The sequence below is a fragment of the Vigna unguiculata genome, chromosome 6, assembly GCF_037176805.1.
Source record: "Vigna unguiculata cultivar grain cowpea cultivar isolate G323 ecotype 2 chromosome 6, ASM3717680v1, whole genome shotgun sequence".
NCBI classification, from domain to species: Eukaryota; Viridiplantae; Streptophyta; class Magnoliopsida; order Fabales; family Fabaceae; genus Vigna; species Vigna unguiculata.
The window spans coordinates 40,789,050-40,803,558 of NC_140797.1; the positions used below are offsets into that span (position 1 = coordinate 40,789,050).

Here is a 14,509-nt window from a genome sequence, read left to right on the forward strand (position 1 = left end):
TATTTTTTCATACTTTCCAAAAAGTCTTTACAAACACGTTCCTCCGAAAGATTATGTAAGCAGAGAGGTGGTCAATTTTCCGTCAAACCAATGAAACAGAATTTATTTCCAAACATAAACTACGGTCACGGAAGGTATGTACATGTAATATTTTCATGCTTTTAAAGTTTCATTTTTACAGACATCATGCATTGTAATCCTAACGTTGTTTCAAGGATTATTACCTTTTATTTTTAATTTCATGAGTAGCAATTCTTATGTTTCAACGAAGAGTGTATAGTTAGTCTCTTCATTGAAAAGACCAATTTCTTAAATTCTTTTATTTTTAATTATTATTTTAAAAAATAAAGCAAAGTTAGCAATAGCTAGCCACCTTACCTAACACGGGCCTCGTTTTCTACATTTGGCTTTGGTCTAACTAACACAAACGCAAACACAAGTCACCACTTGAAAAAAAACGGAACACAACACAAAATTGAAGTAAGTTTTGTACAGCGAGGAAGCTAACTACCACGCCCCACGTGACTCGTGCTATTCAACTCACACATTCTCTCCATCACTATATAAACCCACCTATATCATCCCATCATTTTTCATTTCCCCTCCAACTCGCTCTTGACTCACTTCCTCTCCGATTCCGCGAGGCGAGTGAATCAGTTGAGGTAAGGTACTCACTCTCCAACTAACTTCCACCAACCAAATCCTAGATCTCCATTTCTCGTTCTTTTCACTTCCCTCTGCGCTTCCAATTTTCAATTCTGCGCGATTTAGGGAAACTATCGCTTCTTATTCTAGAATATTCTCTTCTGCTTTTCGCTGTGTGTTGTTCGATTATTGTACATTCGTCTCGAACTTGTGCTGGTAGTGGATCTGCTTCGCTCGCTAGTTTCCATCGTTTAATTTTCAAATCGAATCGCGCAAATCGTTTTTTCAGTTGCTGTGGTGACTGCGTGTTTCGTTTTTTGTTGTTGAATGAAACATCGATTCTGGTTTCGTTCTCTTACTTATATTGTTACGGATTTCAAATTCTGGCTTGCTTGTCATTGAGATTGTAACTTCATTCTCCTCAATTGCGAAGTTTTGGTCGTTAAACGACTCTGCTTTTGTTGGTTTTTATTTCTTCCTCCTGGACATTTCCTAGAATGAGGTTGTGGAGTATGGACCTTGTTTACTACTGTCTTGTTTGATGTTTTATTTTTTCCTCTTTATTTGGTTCACGAGGATCACATGGCTATAGTTGTGAATGATATATAGTTTTTTAATCTTGTTGAATCTATGTTTGGAGGATGAGCCTGACGTAACAGTAAAGTTGCGCCTTGGTGACTTCTTGGGGGTGAATCTATGGTTGCTTAAGATAGTTCATTAATGGTTGTACCTAGATAGAGATTTCAACTCTGTGTTTCATTTCAGCTGATATGGAGAATATAATACATTATTAATTATGTGATCCTTTTTTTGGTATATATTACGTTTTAAATATAACTTTTGGTACGGTAACGGTTCAACTATTTCTTTGCAACTTTTCTTCTGTGATGTAGAAAGTAACGCTCTTGTTTGTTGCCAGATCGATCTGTTTCTTCATCATGGCCACTGGACAACTATTCTCCCGCACTACACAAGCTTTATTTTACAACTACAAGCAGCTGCCCATCCAGCGGATGCTTGATTTTGACTTTCTCTGTGGTTTGTATAGGATCTATCATCTTGATTTTCTTCTTGGTAGATTACAGAAAATGATACGTTGACATTAATCTATGTTCTTAAAACTAATGGAATTACTAATTTTGTGTTCACAGGCAGGGAAACCCCATCAGTTGCTGGGATAATTAATCCTGGTTCTGAGGGATTTCAAAAACTCTTTTTTGGTCAGGAGGAAATTGCCATACCTGTTCATTCTGCGTATGTGTTCTTCGTCCATCTGTCTACACAAATTTCCTCTATTTTTGTTTGAATTTGGGATTCGGTTTGTAGTTGTGGCCAAGAGAAATTTTCCCTTATTCCATCTGTCTCCTTACCGTTTCAACATACCATTCAATACAAAGTGACCAACTTTCAAACATGACATTCTTGTTTGTGTGGGGTGATTTGTCTTAGCCTTATCCTGACTTATTTTGCAGCATTGAAGCAGCATGCGCTGCACATCCTACTGCCGATGTCTTCATCAACTTTGCTTCATTTAGAAGGTCAGCAAATTATTTACTATTATTTGGAGTCTATGGTATCTTGTTGTTGCACAAAATAATTCATGAATATCATTGGATATCTGGAACATGATATCATTTTAAATCAAAGAATATTTTACAGTGTCTTAAATGATCTTTTAGGAGTGGCTACGTATTTCTTGAGTTATTTGCTTATTTAATTAGGATTGGATGTCTAGTACCAAAATATATAGTTGTTAGTGGTAGTACTTAGTCTGTCTTTCATATCATATTATGTCACATCAAATCATTGTCAATTTCAATTATTCAGTCCCTATTTATTTTTCTTTTTCTTCTTTCCCTACCTAAATCCTTATGATGTCAACATGTTCAAATTGATCTACATGCAGTGCTGCAGCATCATCCATGGCTGCTTTGAAGCAGCCAACAATTAGAGTTGTTGCTATTATTGCTGAGGGGGTACCTGAGTCAGACACTAAGCAATTGATTGCATATGCCCGTGCAAACAATAAGGTGGAAGTTGAAATATATATTGATCAAATTAATAGCTATAAAATAGCATGGAAAGACTTATTTAATTTCTCTTGATTTGCTAGGTTGTTATTGGTCCAGCTACCGTTGGAGGCATTCAAGCTGGTGCTTTTAAAATTGGTGACACAGCTGGAACAATTGACAATATAATTCAGTGCAAGCTCTACAGGCCCGGATCTGTTGGATTTGTTTCTAAATCTGTATGTATTCATTCCCTTCTTGTTTATATTGATGTCATCTTCACATTGTAGATCCACTTTTTCTTCTAGCATCACTATTAAGCTTTTGATAATCCCAACTTGCTTGTGTTACGAACGTGCAGAATTTGATCGATGTCTCAGCCAATGCATGCATTTTACTTTTTTGGCTTTAGATACGATACTTTGCTATGTATATTCGTTTTGTACCCAGAAAAATATTTCACCACCAGGAGCTAATTCAAGTCCCAAATCACAGCTTCGAGAAATTTAATAATAATCCTTGAAAAGATAAACATGGATCGCACCTTTTTCGTGTTTATAATTGTTTGTTCGGTACCTTCAGTATGTGTAGATACAAAATAGTGTGCTGGTGCGACAGGACAAATTTGCAATTTTGTGTAGCTCAATTCCTTATCTTTCTGAAAGAACCAAAGAGATAGCCTTAATATATTTTTGTGAAGATTGAGCTCAATCTTTATATTAGATTTCAGAATGGATGGTGAGATTATAATAATTACAGTGGAGTACAGATGTATCGAATTATAACTAGAGAAAGGCACAACATAACATGAATTGTTAGTTTACTTGCATGATATGTTTTTGAGCATCAATAAGCACTCTTTCCCTCCCTATGCTCTCTCCAGTGCTAAATAATGGTAATAGCTTTAGTTACTATCACATGTTCAATGGAATTTCTTATTCAAGCCAAGTAGCAAATAGTGTTGTATGGAAATTTAGAATTTCAGATTTGTGGATTTTTGTGACATGATATAATGTATGAACGGATGATTCTAAAGGAAAGCAACTTTTTGATTACAGGGTGGGATGTCCAATGAACTATACAACACTATTGCCCGTGTAACTGATGGGATTTATGAAGGTAATTATTTGCTGATTTTATCTTTTCGATTTTGTCAACACCATATTGAGTTATATCTGTTTAACTGTAGGCATTGCCATTGGAGGGGATGTTTTCCCAGGTTCCACACTTTCTGACCATGTTTTACGGTTTAACAACATACCCCAGGTAAATTTTTTCTTTCTTCTTGGGGAGCTACCTAAGATATGTGCGTCCTATAAATATCTGACTACAGTTTAGAGCATATAATTTTTTTCTTGTTATTGACCAGTCTGGGTTTATCTCAAACCGCAGGTTAAAATGATGGTAGTACTTGGGGAACTTGGTGGGCGTGATGAGTATTCCTTAGTGGAAGCTCTAAAACAAGGGAAAGTATCAAAACCAGTTGTTGCCTGGGTTAGTGGGACATGTGCGCGACTATTCAAATCTGAAGTACAATTTGGTCATGCAGTATGTCCCAGCTCCTTTAATTTAACCTTGACTAAATTGTAAATCATTTATCATAGCACGGCATTCTTAATCTCTGTTGGCACTTACATAAATCAGGGAGCTAAAAGTGGCGGTGAGTTAGAATCTGCTCAAGCAAAGAATCAAGCACTAAAGGATGCCGGAGCTGTTGTTCCCACATCATTTGAAGCTTTTGAAGCTGCAATTAAGGAAACATTTGACAAATTGGTTAGTATACATATATATTGAAAATTTGCATATGATTAATTGAATTTACTCCCCTCTTCTAATCTTGGAAATGCACGATATTGCAAAGAAATTTCTTTCTTTTCCTTAATTAGTTGTAATGGTTTGCTTATCTCAGGTTGAAGAAGGGAAGGTCACACCAGTCAAGGAAATCACTCCTCCACCAATCCCTGAAGACCTTAGCTCTGCTATTAAGAGTGGAAAAGTCCGTGCTCCAACTCATATTATTTCCACCATTTCTGATGACAGAGGTATAAATCCATTGATGTTGTAATTTAGAGATAACCATCTCTCAATTTATAGGTGGACACTCACATTCGATTGTTCAACTAAAGTTTTGTATTCCAATATTTTCTGAAGGTGAGGAGCCATGCTATGCTGGTGTACCCATGTCTTCCATCATTGAAAAAGGTTTTGGTGTTGGTGATGTTATATCTCTTCTGTGGTTTAAACGCAGCCTTCCACGATACTGTACTCAATTTATTGAGGTAGACTGATCAACACTACAGAGCTTTCCTTGAATATTTTCCTCGTTTCCTTTCTCTGTGTCTTGAGTATGTAAAAATGTTATACACTTTGCAGTGAAACTTATTTTGTGCTGTCAGTTTCTGTTTAGATTTTTTTTTTCCCAAAACAAACTATTGATATTATCTCCCACCTTCTATCTTCTTATTGATCCGTTTCATTGGTCAGATATGCATCATGCTATGTGCCGACCATGGTCCTTGTGTTTCTGGTGCTCACAATACTATTGTGACAGCAAGGGCTGGGAAGGATCTAGTTTCCAGTCTTGTGTCAGGTAAATATATGCCTAATTCTATCAATTAGTGGTGTAGGCATAATATCTGTTGGTTGGGGAAAACAAAACTTTGTCTGCTGATAAATAATGCCATAAAACGGTTAGTAATGAGCTTCTGAATCAGGTTTGCTTACTATTGGTCCTCGATTTGGAGGTGCCATTGATGATGCTGCTCGCTACTTCAAGGATGCTCATGACAGGGTATGATTTGTACTTTTGCTGTGAATCTGGTTGGATCAAATGAGAATATTTGGGAGAGGTGGGATGAAATCATAATGGGTTAAAGAATTAGTTTATAATTTATACAATAAACTTAGAAACAGAGGAAATTTCCAAAAAATTTCAGGCCCTGCCTTCCTAAAAAATACACTGCGAACTTTGGCTTTTATCTCTAACATGGTACTGTTTTCTGTGTCCTGTAGGGGCTTACACCTTATGAGTTTGTCGAAAGTATGAAGAAGAAGGGAATCCGTGTGCCAGGAATAGGGCACAGGTAACCTATTTCGTTGTTCATTTAATTAAGCAATAAATATGTTATAACTGCTGTAGTGTCATAAAAGTATAAATCTAAGGCTTGATTTTTCCCTGTGAAACAGGATCAAGAATAGGGACAACAAAGATAAGAGAGTTGAGCTCCTACAGAAGTTTGCGCGCACACATTTTCCTTCTGTTAAATACATGGAATATGCTGTTCAAGTTGAAACCTACACGCTCACAAAGGCAAATAATTTAGTTCTTAACGTAGATGGTGCAATTGGATCTCTTTTCTTGGATCTTCTTGCCGGTAGTGGGATGTTCAGCAAACAAGAGATTGATGAAATTGTGGAGATTGGCTATCTGAATGGGCTCTTTGTGCTGGCACGCTCCATTGGTCTGATTGGGTGAGTTTCAATTAATTATATACGTCTTTCATGTGAAATGCATTTTTTTGGGTTATTGCACTTTTGGATCTTTGTGGCCTTTTCTTAAGGGATGGCAATGGGTAGGGAGGGTTTAGGGATGACTATATTTTAGGGTTAGACGTCTGTCCTCAAACAAATTTATGCCTATCCTCTTTTTATATCTTATGGGAATCGTATTTTAAAATACTTCTTAAATTATTGTTTTACAAAAAGTAAAATTAAAAGCAAAGGAAACATGGAATTATAAAAAATTGAGTGTCAAACTGACATATATTTCATTTTTTTTTCAATTTCAAATAAAAATAATAAAAAATTGTAATTGTATAATTTTAAGATAGAATATCTACTTAATCCAAGTATTTTCTTACAATATCAAGAGGATTTCAAATAGTAACTATATGTGTGTATGTGTGTGAGGCTTTTTTTTTTTTTTCAAATTTTCATAGTGTTATGATCCAAACAAAGTTTTCTTTTATCAGCATGATGACCTCGTAACCTACTGGATGTGCATATAGCATGTCTTTTGTGAATCTATTGAACTCAGATTTCCTATCTCCTCCAAAATATATTATGCATGGGTTGGTCTTATTCATTGTTATTTAAAATTTCAGGCACACCTTTGACCAGAAGCGATTGAAGCAACCTCTTTACCGTCACCCATGGGAGGATGTTCTCTACACAAAGTGAGAAAAAATTGCGATTGTGAGAACTTTGCATTGCATTAGCAATCTTTTGGGAAATCATGCATCTGAAATATGGTGGAGTTAGACTAGTGTTGTACGGTCTATTGGTGAGGATAAATTTCATAAAGAGAGAATTTGGGTCATTTATATTTTTATTGATGAACATCGATGTATGTGAATTCAATAGGAAATTATCACATAAATTGAAGCTCGTGTTGGCCAAGTTGCCGAAATATTTTGTTATTAACTACAAAAGTTTTAAAACACTTGGTGGACTGTTTTGTCATGCACAAAGTATAACATATGTTAAAGAAAGTAAATATATATATATATATATATATATATATATATATATATATATATATATATATATATGTGTGTGTGTGTACGTGTGTGTTTTGTCTTTATAATTTAAAAAATGTTTATTTTAGTCTGTTTTATCCTAATATAATTAATATTTCACTTATAATATTAACCATAGCAAATCTGTATATATGAAAATTAATTATGATTACATATTCGTAAATTCAGCCATTGTTTTTTAAAGTATTGATTGTATTTAAGTATAAAGTGTTGCAATAGAGAAATTATTCAAACACTTTAAAAATTAAACCATCAAGTATACCATGTAAACTTACCAAAGGTTTGTATAAAGTTTATATCAATACAAAATGCAATATAAACTTATTCAATTATACATAAATACTCTATTTATGAAAGTTAAATCAAAATAAAATCTCATTCCTCTTTCCATGCTTTAATCCGTTTGCACTTATATTTTCGTGTACATGGTGGAATCAACACAGGTTAAACCACATTAACATGCAACGGTAAGTTATTAAAAACAAATTTTTATCTTAAAAAATATATGAAAAAGATATATCTCAATTAACAAAATAATTCACCTTATTCAAAATTAACATACAATAATTAAATAAATATTTAATTAATAAATATGGGTAGTGGAAATCTTTATAGTATTAAACATGAATTGTTGTGACGTAGAAAAGTACTAAATATTTGTTACTTTTAAATCAATTCTAACATTTGTCTATAAATTTAAATAAAATTTAAATAAAATTCAATGTATTTTCCATTTAAATAAACTTAATTTTGTTAAAAATATCAATTATAATAAAAATATCATTGTAAAATTTAAATAAAAATTAAATTTGATATATAGATGAAATTGATTCAGTTTTAAAAAAATCGGGACTAAATTAAGACAAGATAACAAATATAAGGACTACATAAAGACTTTTCACATCCAATACCACATCACACTATCTCTATCATGTGGCACAATGTCAGATTGACACGTGACAATTTTTTATTTTTCTTAAATTTAAAAAGATAAAAAAAAACTTAAAAAAATAAAAAAAATTACTTACTGATACGTGACACGTAATTAACACTATTATTATACTACTAACAGAAAGATCTGATTACAACAAATTTTTTAAAATAAAAATTCAATTAAATCAAATAAAAATAAAGAGACTTAGTTAAAATTTCACTAAAAAAATGAGAATATATGTAATGATTTAACTTATCTTTTATTATCTGTCACTTTCATTTCACTGAACAGTGTCAAAATCACTTGCTGGCAAGACGCAAGTCCAACCACAAGCAAAATATCAGCACACACAAAACCACAAAAAGAGAAACAAAATTCCAACAATAATTAACACAGTTACGGAAAGTGACAAGGCAACCCACTTTAATAATACTAGTGAAAAAAATACATGTTTGTACGTGTGTTTGCATTTTTTTCTCGTATTTTTTTATTTTAATAGAAATTTGAGTTAAAATAATAAAGAATATATAATTGTTAAAATTAAAAAAATATATATGTATAGAAAAGAAGTTTTTAAATACTAAAATATAAACTTCAATCATAACATAGACCGTGTGTTTCTTCCTCTCTGCTTCAAAATTTTTCACAACCACCACCATGAACTGTTCCATCCTCTCTTCCGTGGCGTCACCCACCATCCTTGCCCATTCCTCCGCCACGCCAAGAATTCACCCCTCCACCCCAAACCTTAACCGCCACAGCGTCGTTACCACCACCAAATCCGTCACACCCTCCACCCAAACTGCCACACTCCACACAGTCTTCCACCACCCTCAACCGCTTCGAATTACCACGGAATCAGTCCCGCAACACCAAATCCCTAACATTGGTTTCACCCAAATGTTTGGCTCCACCATTGTGGTCCATCCACTCTCCTTCCGCATCCTCGCTCACTCAGAAAACACGTGCAAAATTCTCGGTATTTCTCCGTTCGATCTCTGCGGCGCCGACGCTCGCTCTCTCTTCACTCGCTCCAGTGCCCTACTCCTCCAAAAAGCCTTCAAAGCACGCGAAGTGAGCCTGACGAACCCTGTGTTGATCCAGTCTCGAACCTCCGGAGAAGCTTTCCACGGCATCCTCCACCGAACCAACGCCGGAATCGTGGTGGATTTGGAGCCAGCATCATGGATCGAGAACTCCGGACTTTCAACCTTTGAATGTGGTGGTAGTGATGTTAAGCTTCTCTGCAACAGCGTTGTTGAAACCGTAAGAGAAATGACAGGGTACGATAGGGTTATGATGTACAAGTTTCACGAGGATGAGCACGGAGAGGTGGTTGCAGAGAGGAAGAGGCCCGATCTGAAACCCTACATGGGCTTACATTTTCCCGCCGGCGATATTCCAGAGGCTTCAAGGGTTTCGTTTCTGCATAACAGGGTGAGGATGATTGTGGATCGTGACTCTTCCCCCGTGAGGGTGGTGCAGGATGAAACTCTGGTGGAGGCTGTGTGTTTGACCAAGTCAACGCTCCGTGCTCCTCATGGGTGTCACGTTGAGTACATGGCTAACATGGGGTGTGTGGGTTCTTTGGTGATAAGTGTTGTTGTTGACGGTGGCGAGGGTTGCATGAAGCTGTGGGGACTCCTTATTTGCCACCATGCTTCTCCTAAGCTTCTTTCTTTTCCTCTGAGAAGTGCTTGTGAGTCTGTGGTGCAGGCCTTTGGGGAAGGGTTGAAGATGGAGAAACAGAGTCCTGTGGAGGAATCTTCTGCTTTGTGCTTCCGTTGAGTGCTTTTCCTGTACTTCGTTCGTTGCTTTTCGTATAATGTTAATCGCCATTAACGTTGTTGTGGTGATGACGTGCTCTGTGTCTTTTCTTTGACTGGCTTGCTTAAGATTATTCATCAAATATCTTCCTGCACTTCATCACAGGTTTTCAAACGATTTTATTCGAAATAGGAGTTGAGTGTTTTTCGGAAAAATATTTCGAAAATTGGTAAGATGTATTTCGGAAAATAAAATCCGATTGATGGATACAGACAAAAAAAATTGATTGGATGCGAAAAACAGCCTTAAATTTGCGGCCTGTAAAAGATAAGTAGGATGGCTGGTATGCAATCCTAAAATAGAAAATTTGCCCCCACGGTCCACATTTTAATTTTCCAGGATGGCACGCTGTATATTTTATTTAAGTAGATAGCATAGTTTTTAAAATAGGTTACAATTCGATTATCGAATTTATTTCTGAACTGGTTTTTTATTTTTTATTTTTGTTTTTTAATATTTATAAAAATAGAAAAAGAGAAAAATAAAGAAAAATAAGTTAAAATAGAAAAAAATTAATTATAGTAATAATATTTGTTTAGTGTTGCAACTTTTTAAAAAAATTAAAATATATATCTTTATTTAAATAAATTACTTAATAAACTTTTGGCGCAGAAAGTTGAAGAAATAAAAGAGTATTTTTCAAAAACGAGTCAGTCTACAAGTTTTTTTTAAAAATTGTTTTTTATTTTGTTTATATATATATATATATATATATATATATATATATATTAACAAAATTTAATTATATCTTTTAATTTTTAATGAATTAATTAATATTTCTAATAAGATAAATTAAAATAATAATTATTTTTACGTATTAAATTATTCTACTATATTAATTAGAATTTTGTAAGTTTTAATACTGTTGATCTTTCGAATAATATAATAAAAATTTAACATTTTAACTATTTTTTATTTTACTTTTCAATTAAAAAATAATTAATTGATGAATCAACATGTACTTTTATACTTTTCTAGTTTAGTGAGGTCAACCAGATAAGTTAAGGCGAATAAGCACTTAATTCACCAAATCTTAGGAGGTTGATGCATTGATTTTTATATTAAGAGTCACTTTATTATGTTTTATGATAAACTAAAAATACTAAAATTAAAATTCGTGAATAATATTTAAAATTTATCAATAAATTAAAATTATTGACGGTCAAAAATTTATATAAATTTTACGCATTAAAAAATTTCGTCGATAATGTTATAAATTTGTCATTAATTATATGTGAATAATAATTCATCGGCAATTATCAATAGAAAAATTTAATCGTGAAATATCACGATTTGATTATTGTTCTTTCTATCCTCTGCCTCAACTGCCATCACTGTGTCGACTTCTCTGATTCAATTGTTTCCATTGTTGTCGATTTCTCCGCCTCAGTTGTTCTCCTCTTCCTCCTTTTCTTACCCCTTTTCCTTTCTTCTTGTTTTTTTTTTTTTCTCACATATCTTTAATTAATTTATAAACTTTTTTCTTTTCAGATTTGACAAGAAATATTGTGCTCATTTATCGGAGAAGTTTACAACAAAAATGATAAAAACTCAAAGCATGAAATTTAGCGTTAGTTTACCCATGGAAAATCATGTCCATAATAACAATTATAGATTACCGATGAAACTTATTCATATATATTTATCGATAGATATTTTTATTGATAGTTTAAATTTTAATTTATTGATGTATTTAGTTTTGTCAATAAAATTTGTCAATAATTTCTATTTTGCTAACAAATTTATTTCTATTAATAAAATTTCATCAATAATTCAATAATTCTTAAAGTGCTATGTAGTTTTCTCAAACTAATAATTCTCGATGAATTTAATTTTTTTTTTAAATTTTTAGAAATTATAAAAAAAAAAGTCATAGTTTCAACTAAATTACATTTCATTTATATAACTAATTCTTATATTATGAAAAAGTATATCTAGTATTTTTTAAAATATTTACATTTTTTATTTAATTTTAATGTCCCAATAAATAATGTAATTTAAAATTATTTGTTACAATCATTATAAATATAAAAATATATAAGATAATAAGTTAAACAACAAAATACGATATATGTTATTACATAAATTAATAAAAACAGTACAAAAATTTATTTTACTTATGAAGTTTTTTTTCTTTCTAAAATTATAAATTAACTATATAAGTTTTAAAATGTTACCACATGATTTAAACATATTTGAATAATAAATTATATTTTAAATTTCCATTACCATTACAATTTAAATTTAGGAGTGAATACTCTGTAAAGAAAGAAGAAAGACGGAGATAGAAAGAGTGAGAGAAAAAAATGTAGCTATTTTTTAATGAACATGTTAATGTCTTTAAACAACTTTATAATATTATTTAAAAACTAAAATTATAAAATATTTATATATTTGAGGATGAAAAAATAATTAATCATTTTAATTTCAATTCTAAAAATTAAGATTCATATTACTAGTGAGAAATTTATCATGTTTGAATTTGAAATTACGAAATCGTAAAGGTGTGATAACTTCGTAATCAAAATAAAAAAATTATAAAATAAAACTTTTTTATGAAGTTTTCATGACTCTCAACAACTTTCATATGTTGTGATCTTCACAAGAGTTTATATTTAAAAGATTAGATTTGTTTGTTCTTAACACCACAATAATATAGTATAATAAATAATAATACACTAACATATTATTACTGATATAATAATAATAAAGTTTAAAATTTTATATAAAACAGTAAATAACTAATTAGATACTGGCATAAAAAATATTAAAAATTATATTTTATTTAAAATTACAATCTTTCAAAGTTAATCTTTCATTTTGAATGTTAACATTAAGTTATTATCCTTTATTTTATAATCATATTTATTATTATTAATAATAAAAATATAATTGTAGTGTGAGGGTTAATCTGGTCTTTAACTATCCAAAAAATGTTTTGGTCTTTAACTGTCCAAAAGCCAATCTAGTCTTTGAACCAAAATCAAAAGGCTGATTTGTAGGGTTGCACAAAAACAACTTAACTGTACTGTACTTAAGTTAACTGTACTGTTTTAAACAAAAAATAACTGAATTATTAATAGTAAAATTAAATTGTACAATTCTTTAATTAAAGTCTGAAAAATTGTATTGTAAATAGTTAACTGTTCACACCCAGTGCACTGAACTGTAATTTTTCCTTTCTCTTGAATCCCATTCGGTCCACAAGCAGTGACACACTTTTGATTCAATCACCACCAAGATTCAACCACCACCAAGACAAATCGAAGTTTCCTGTCTCCGTCGCCTCGCCGCCGTCGAAGGTTGTGCCACCGTCGAAGGTTGCGCCGCCGTCGAAGGTTATCTCTTTATATCTTTAGGTTTTCATTTCGCTTCTTCTTTTTTCTCCAATTCGATCATTCTAATCTTTTATTGGGATGAACCTGTTAGCATCTCTACCGTAGCATCAGAGTGTGCATTCCGTACAGGAGGAAGGGTGGTTAATTCTTATCGTAGTTGCCTAACACCTAAAATAGTGGAAGTACTTGTTTGCACACAAGATTGGTTAAGAGAAACACCTTTCTCTATACTTTTTAATGAGGATCCTAAAGAGCTTGATGAATTTGAACAAGGTGAGTTTATATGAAAACTTTATATACTTTTTAGTTGATATTTTTAAATTTATTTTAAGTTTTCAAAAATGATGAAATATTTTTTTTTGTAGATATAACTTCTCAAGACGAAGTGAGACCTTCAAGTGCAATTAATTTAGATGTATTAAGATGTATTAACATTTTGATGTTGTTTATGGGATAACCTACGGGAGAACCTATGTATTAAGATGTATAAATAATTTGATTTTGGTGTATTGAAGTATGATGCATATTTCAAGTATTATTTCCTAAGCACTTCCAAATTATAAACTTTAGATTATTATTGCGTAGTACAATCATATGTAATTAGTGCAATTCGGTTCAAAATAGTGTAATTTAGTTCAAAAATAGTGCAATTCAGTTTAAAATCAATGCAATTTGGTTCAAAAATAGTACAATTCGGTTAAAAAATAGTGAAGTTTATTCAAAATCAGTGCAATTTGGTTCAAAAACAATGTAGTTAAGTTAAATATTAGTGCAGTTCAGTTCAAAAATAGTGTAGTTCAGTTCAAAAATAATGCAATTCAGTTAAAAAATAATGCAGTTCAGTTCTGACGTAGTGCAATTCATAAAATAGTTCAGTTTATAACAATTAAGTTAAGTTCATATTATAATATAGTACAGTGCAGTTCAGTCTAGTTTATTTTTAAGAAAAACAGTTCAGTTCGTCTGAACGATTTTTCAATTCAGTGCAGTTCATGCAAACAATTTTCTTAGTTCAGTGCAGTTTTTGGTAGTGCAGTGCAATTTGGTTTATTTTGTCCAACCCTACTGATTTGATCTTTAATTGCCAAAAGGTAAATCTAGTTGCTACGCCTAAGACTAATCTAGTTGTTGGACCAATATCAGTGTGATTTGTAACAAATGAGAAGTTTGATGCTAATAACTCAGGTAACTCTCTAATACATAACAAGAGACATGAAT

At 32.1% G+C, this 14,509-nt stretch overlaps 1 protein-coding gene and 1 pseudogene across 4 annotated transcripts; both read left to right on the plus strand.

The window, feature by feature from the left end:
* The first annotated feature begins 448 nt into the window (after positions 1-448).
* On the plus strand, positions 449-7,062 carry LOC114188120 (ATP-citrate synthase beta chain protein 1). Of its 3 annotated transcripts, none has more exons than XM_085674860.1 (17): positions 449-667; positions 1,565-1,683; positions 1,797-1,899; positions 2,118-2,183; positions 2,552-2,675; positions 2,759-2,893; positions 3,713-3,773; positions 3,844-3,920; positions 4,047-4,202; positions 4,299-4,427; positions 4,564-4,696; positions 4,806-4,933; positions 5,139-5,244; positions 5,369-5,445; positions 5,667-5,737; positions 5,841-6,125; positions 6,758-7,062. In XM_085674860.1, exons 2-17 carry the CDS (start codon positions 1,584-1,586, stop codon positions 6,831-6,833), a joined length of 1,827 nt encoding a protein of 608 aa, XP_085530986.1. In that variant the 5' UTR covers positions 449-667; positions 1,565-1,583; the 3' UTR covers positions 6,834-7,062. The 3 variants fall into 3 exon arrangements, with proteins under 3 accessions (XP_085530986.1, XP_027932454.2, XP_085530987.1); XM_028076653.2 differs by having other exon boundaries at positions 460-662; XM_085674861.1 differs by lacking the exon at positions 449-667 and adding an exon at positions 843-861.
* A 1,650-nt stretch (positions 7,063-8,712) lies between these two features.
* On the plus strand, positions 8,713-10,052 carry LOC114186708 (phytochrome B-2 pseudogene; annotated as a pseudogene). The gene has a single exon (XR_014995972.1). The product of XR_014995972.1 is annotated as a phytochrome B-2 pseudogene (transcript).
* The last annotated feature ends 4,457 nt before the right edge of the window (positions 10,053-14,509 follow it).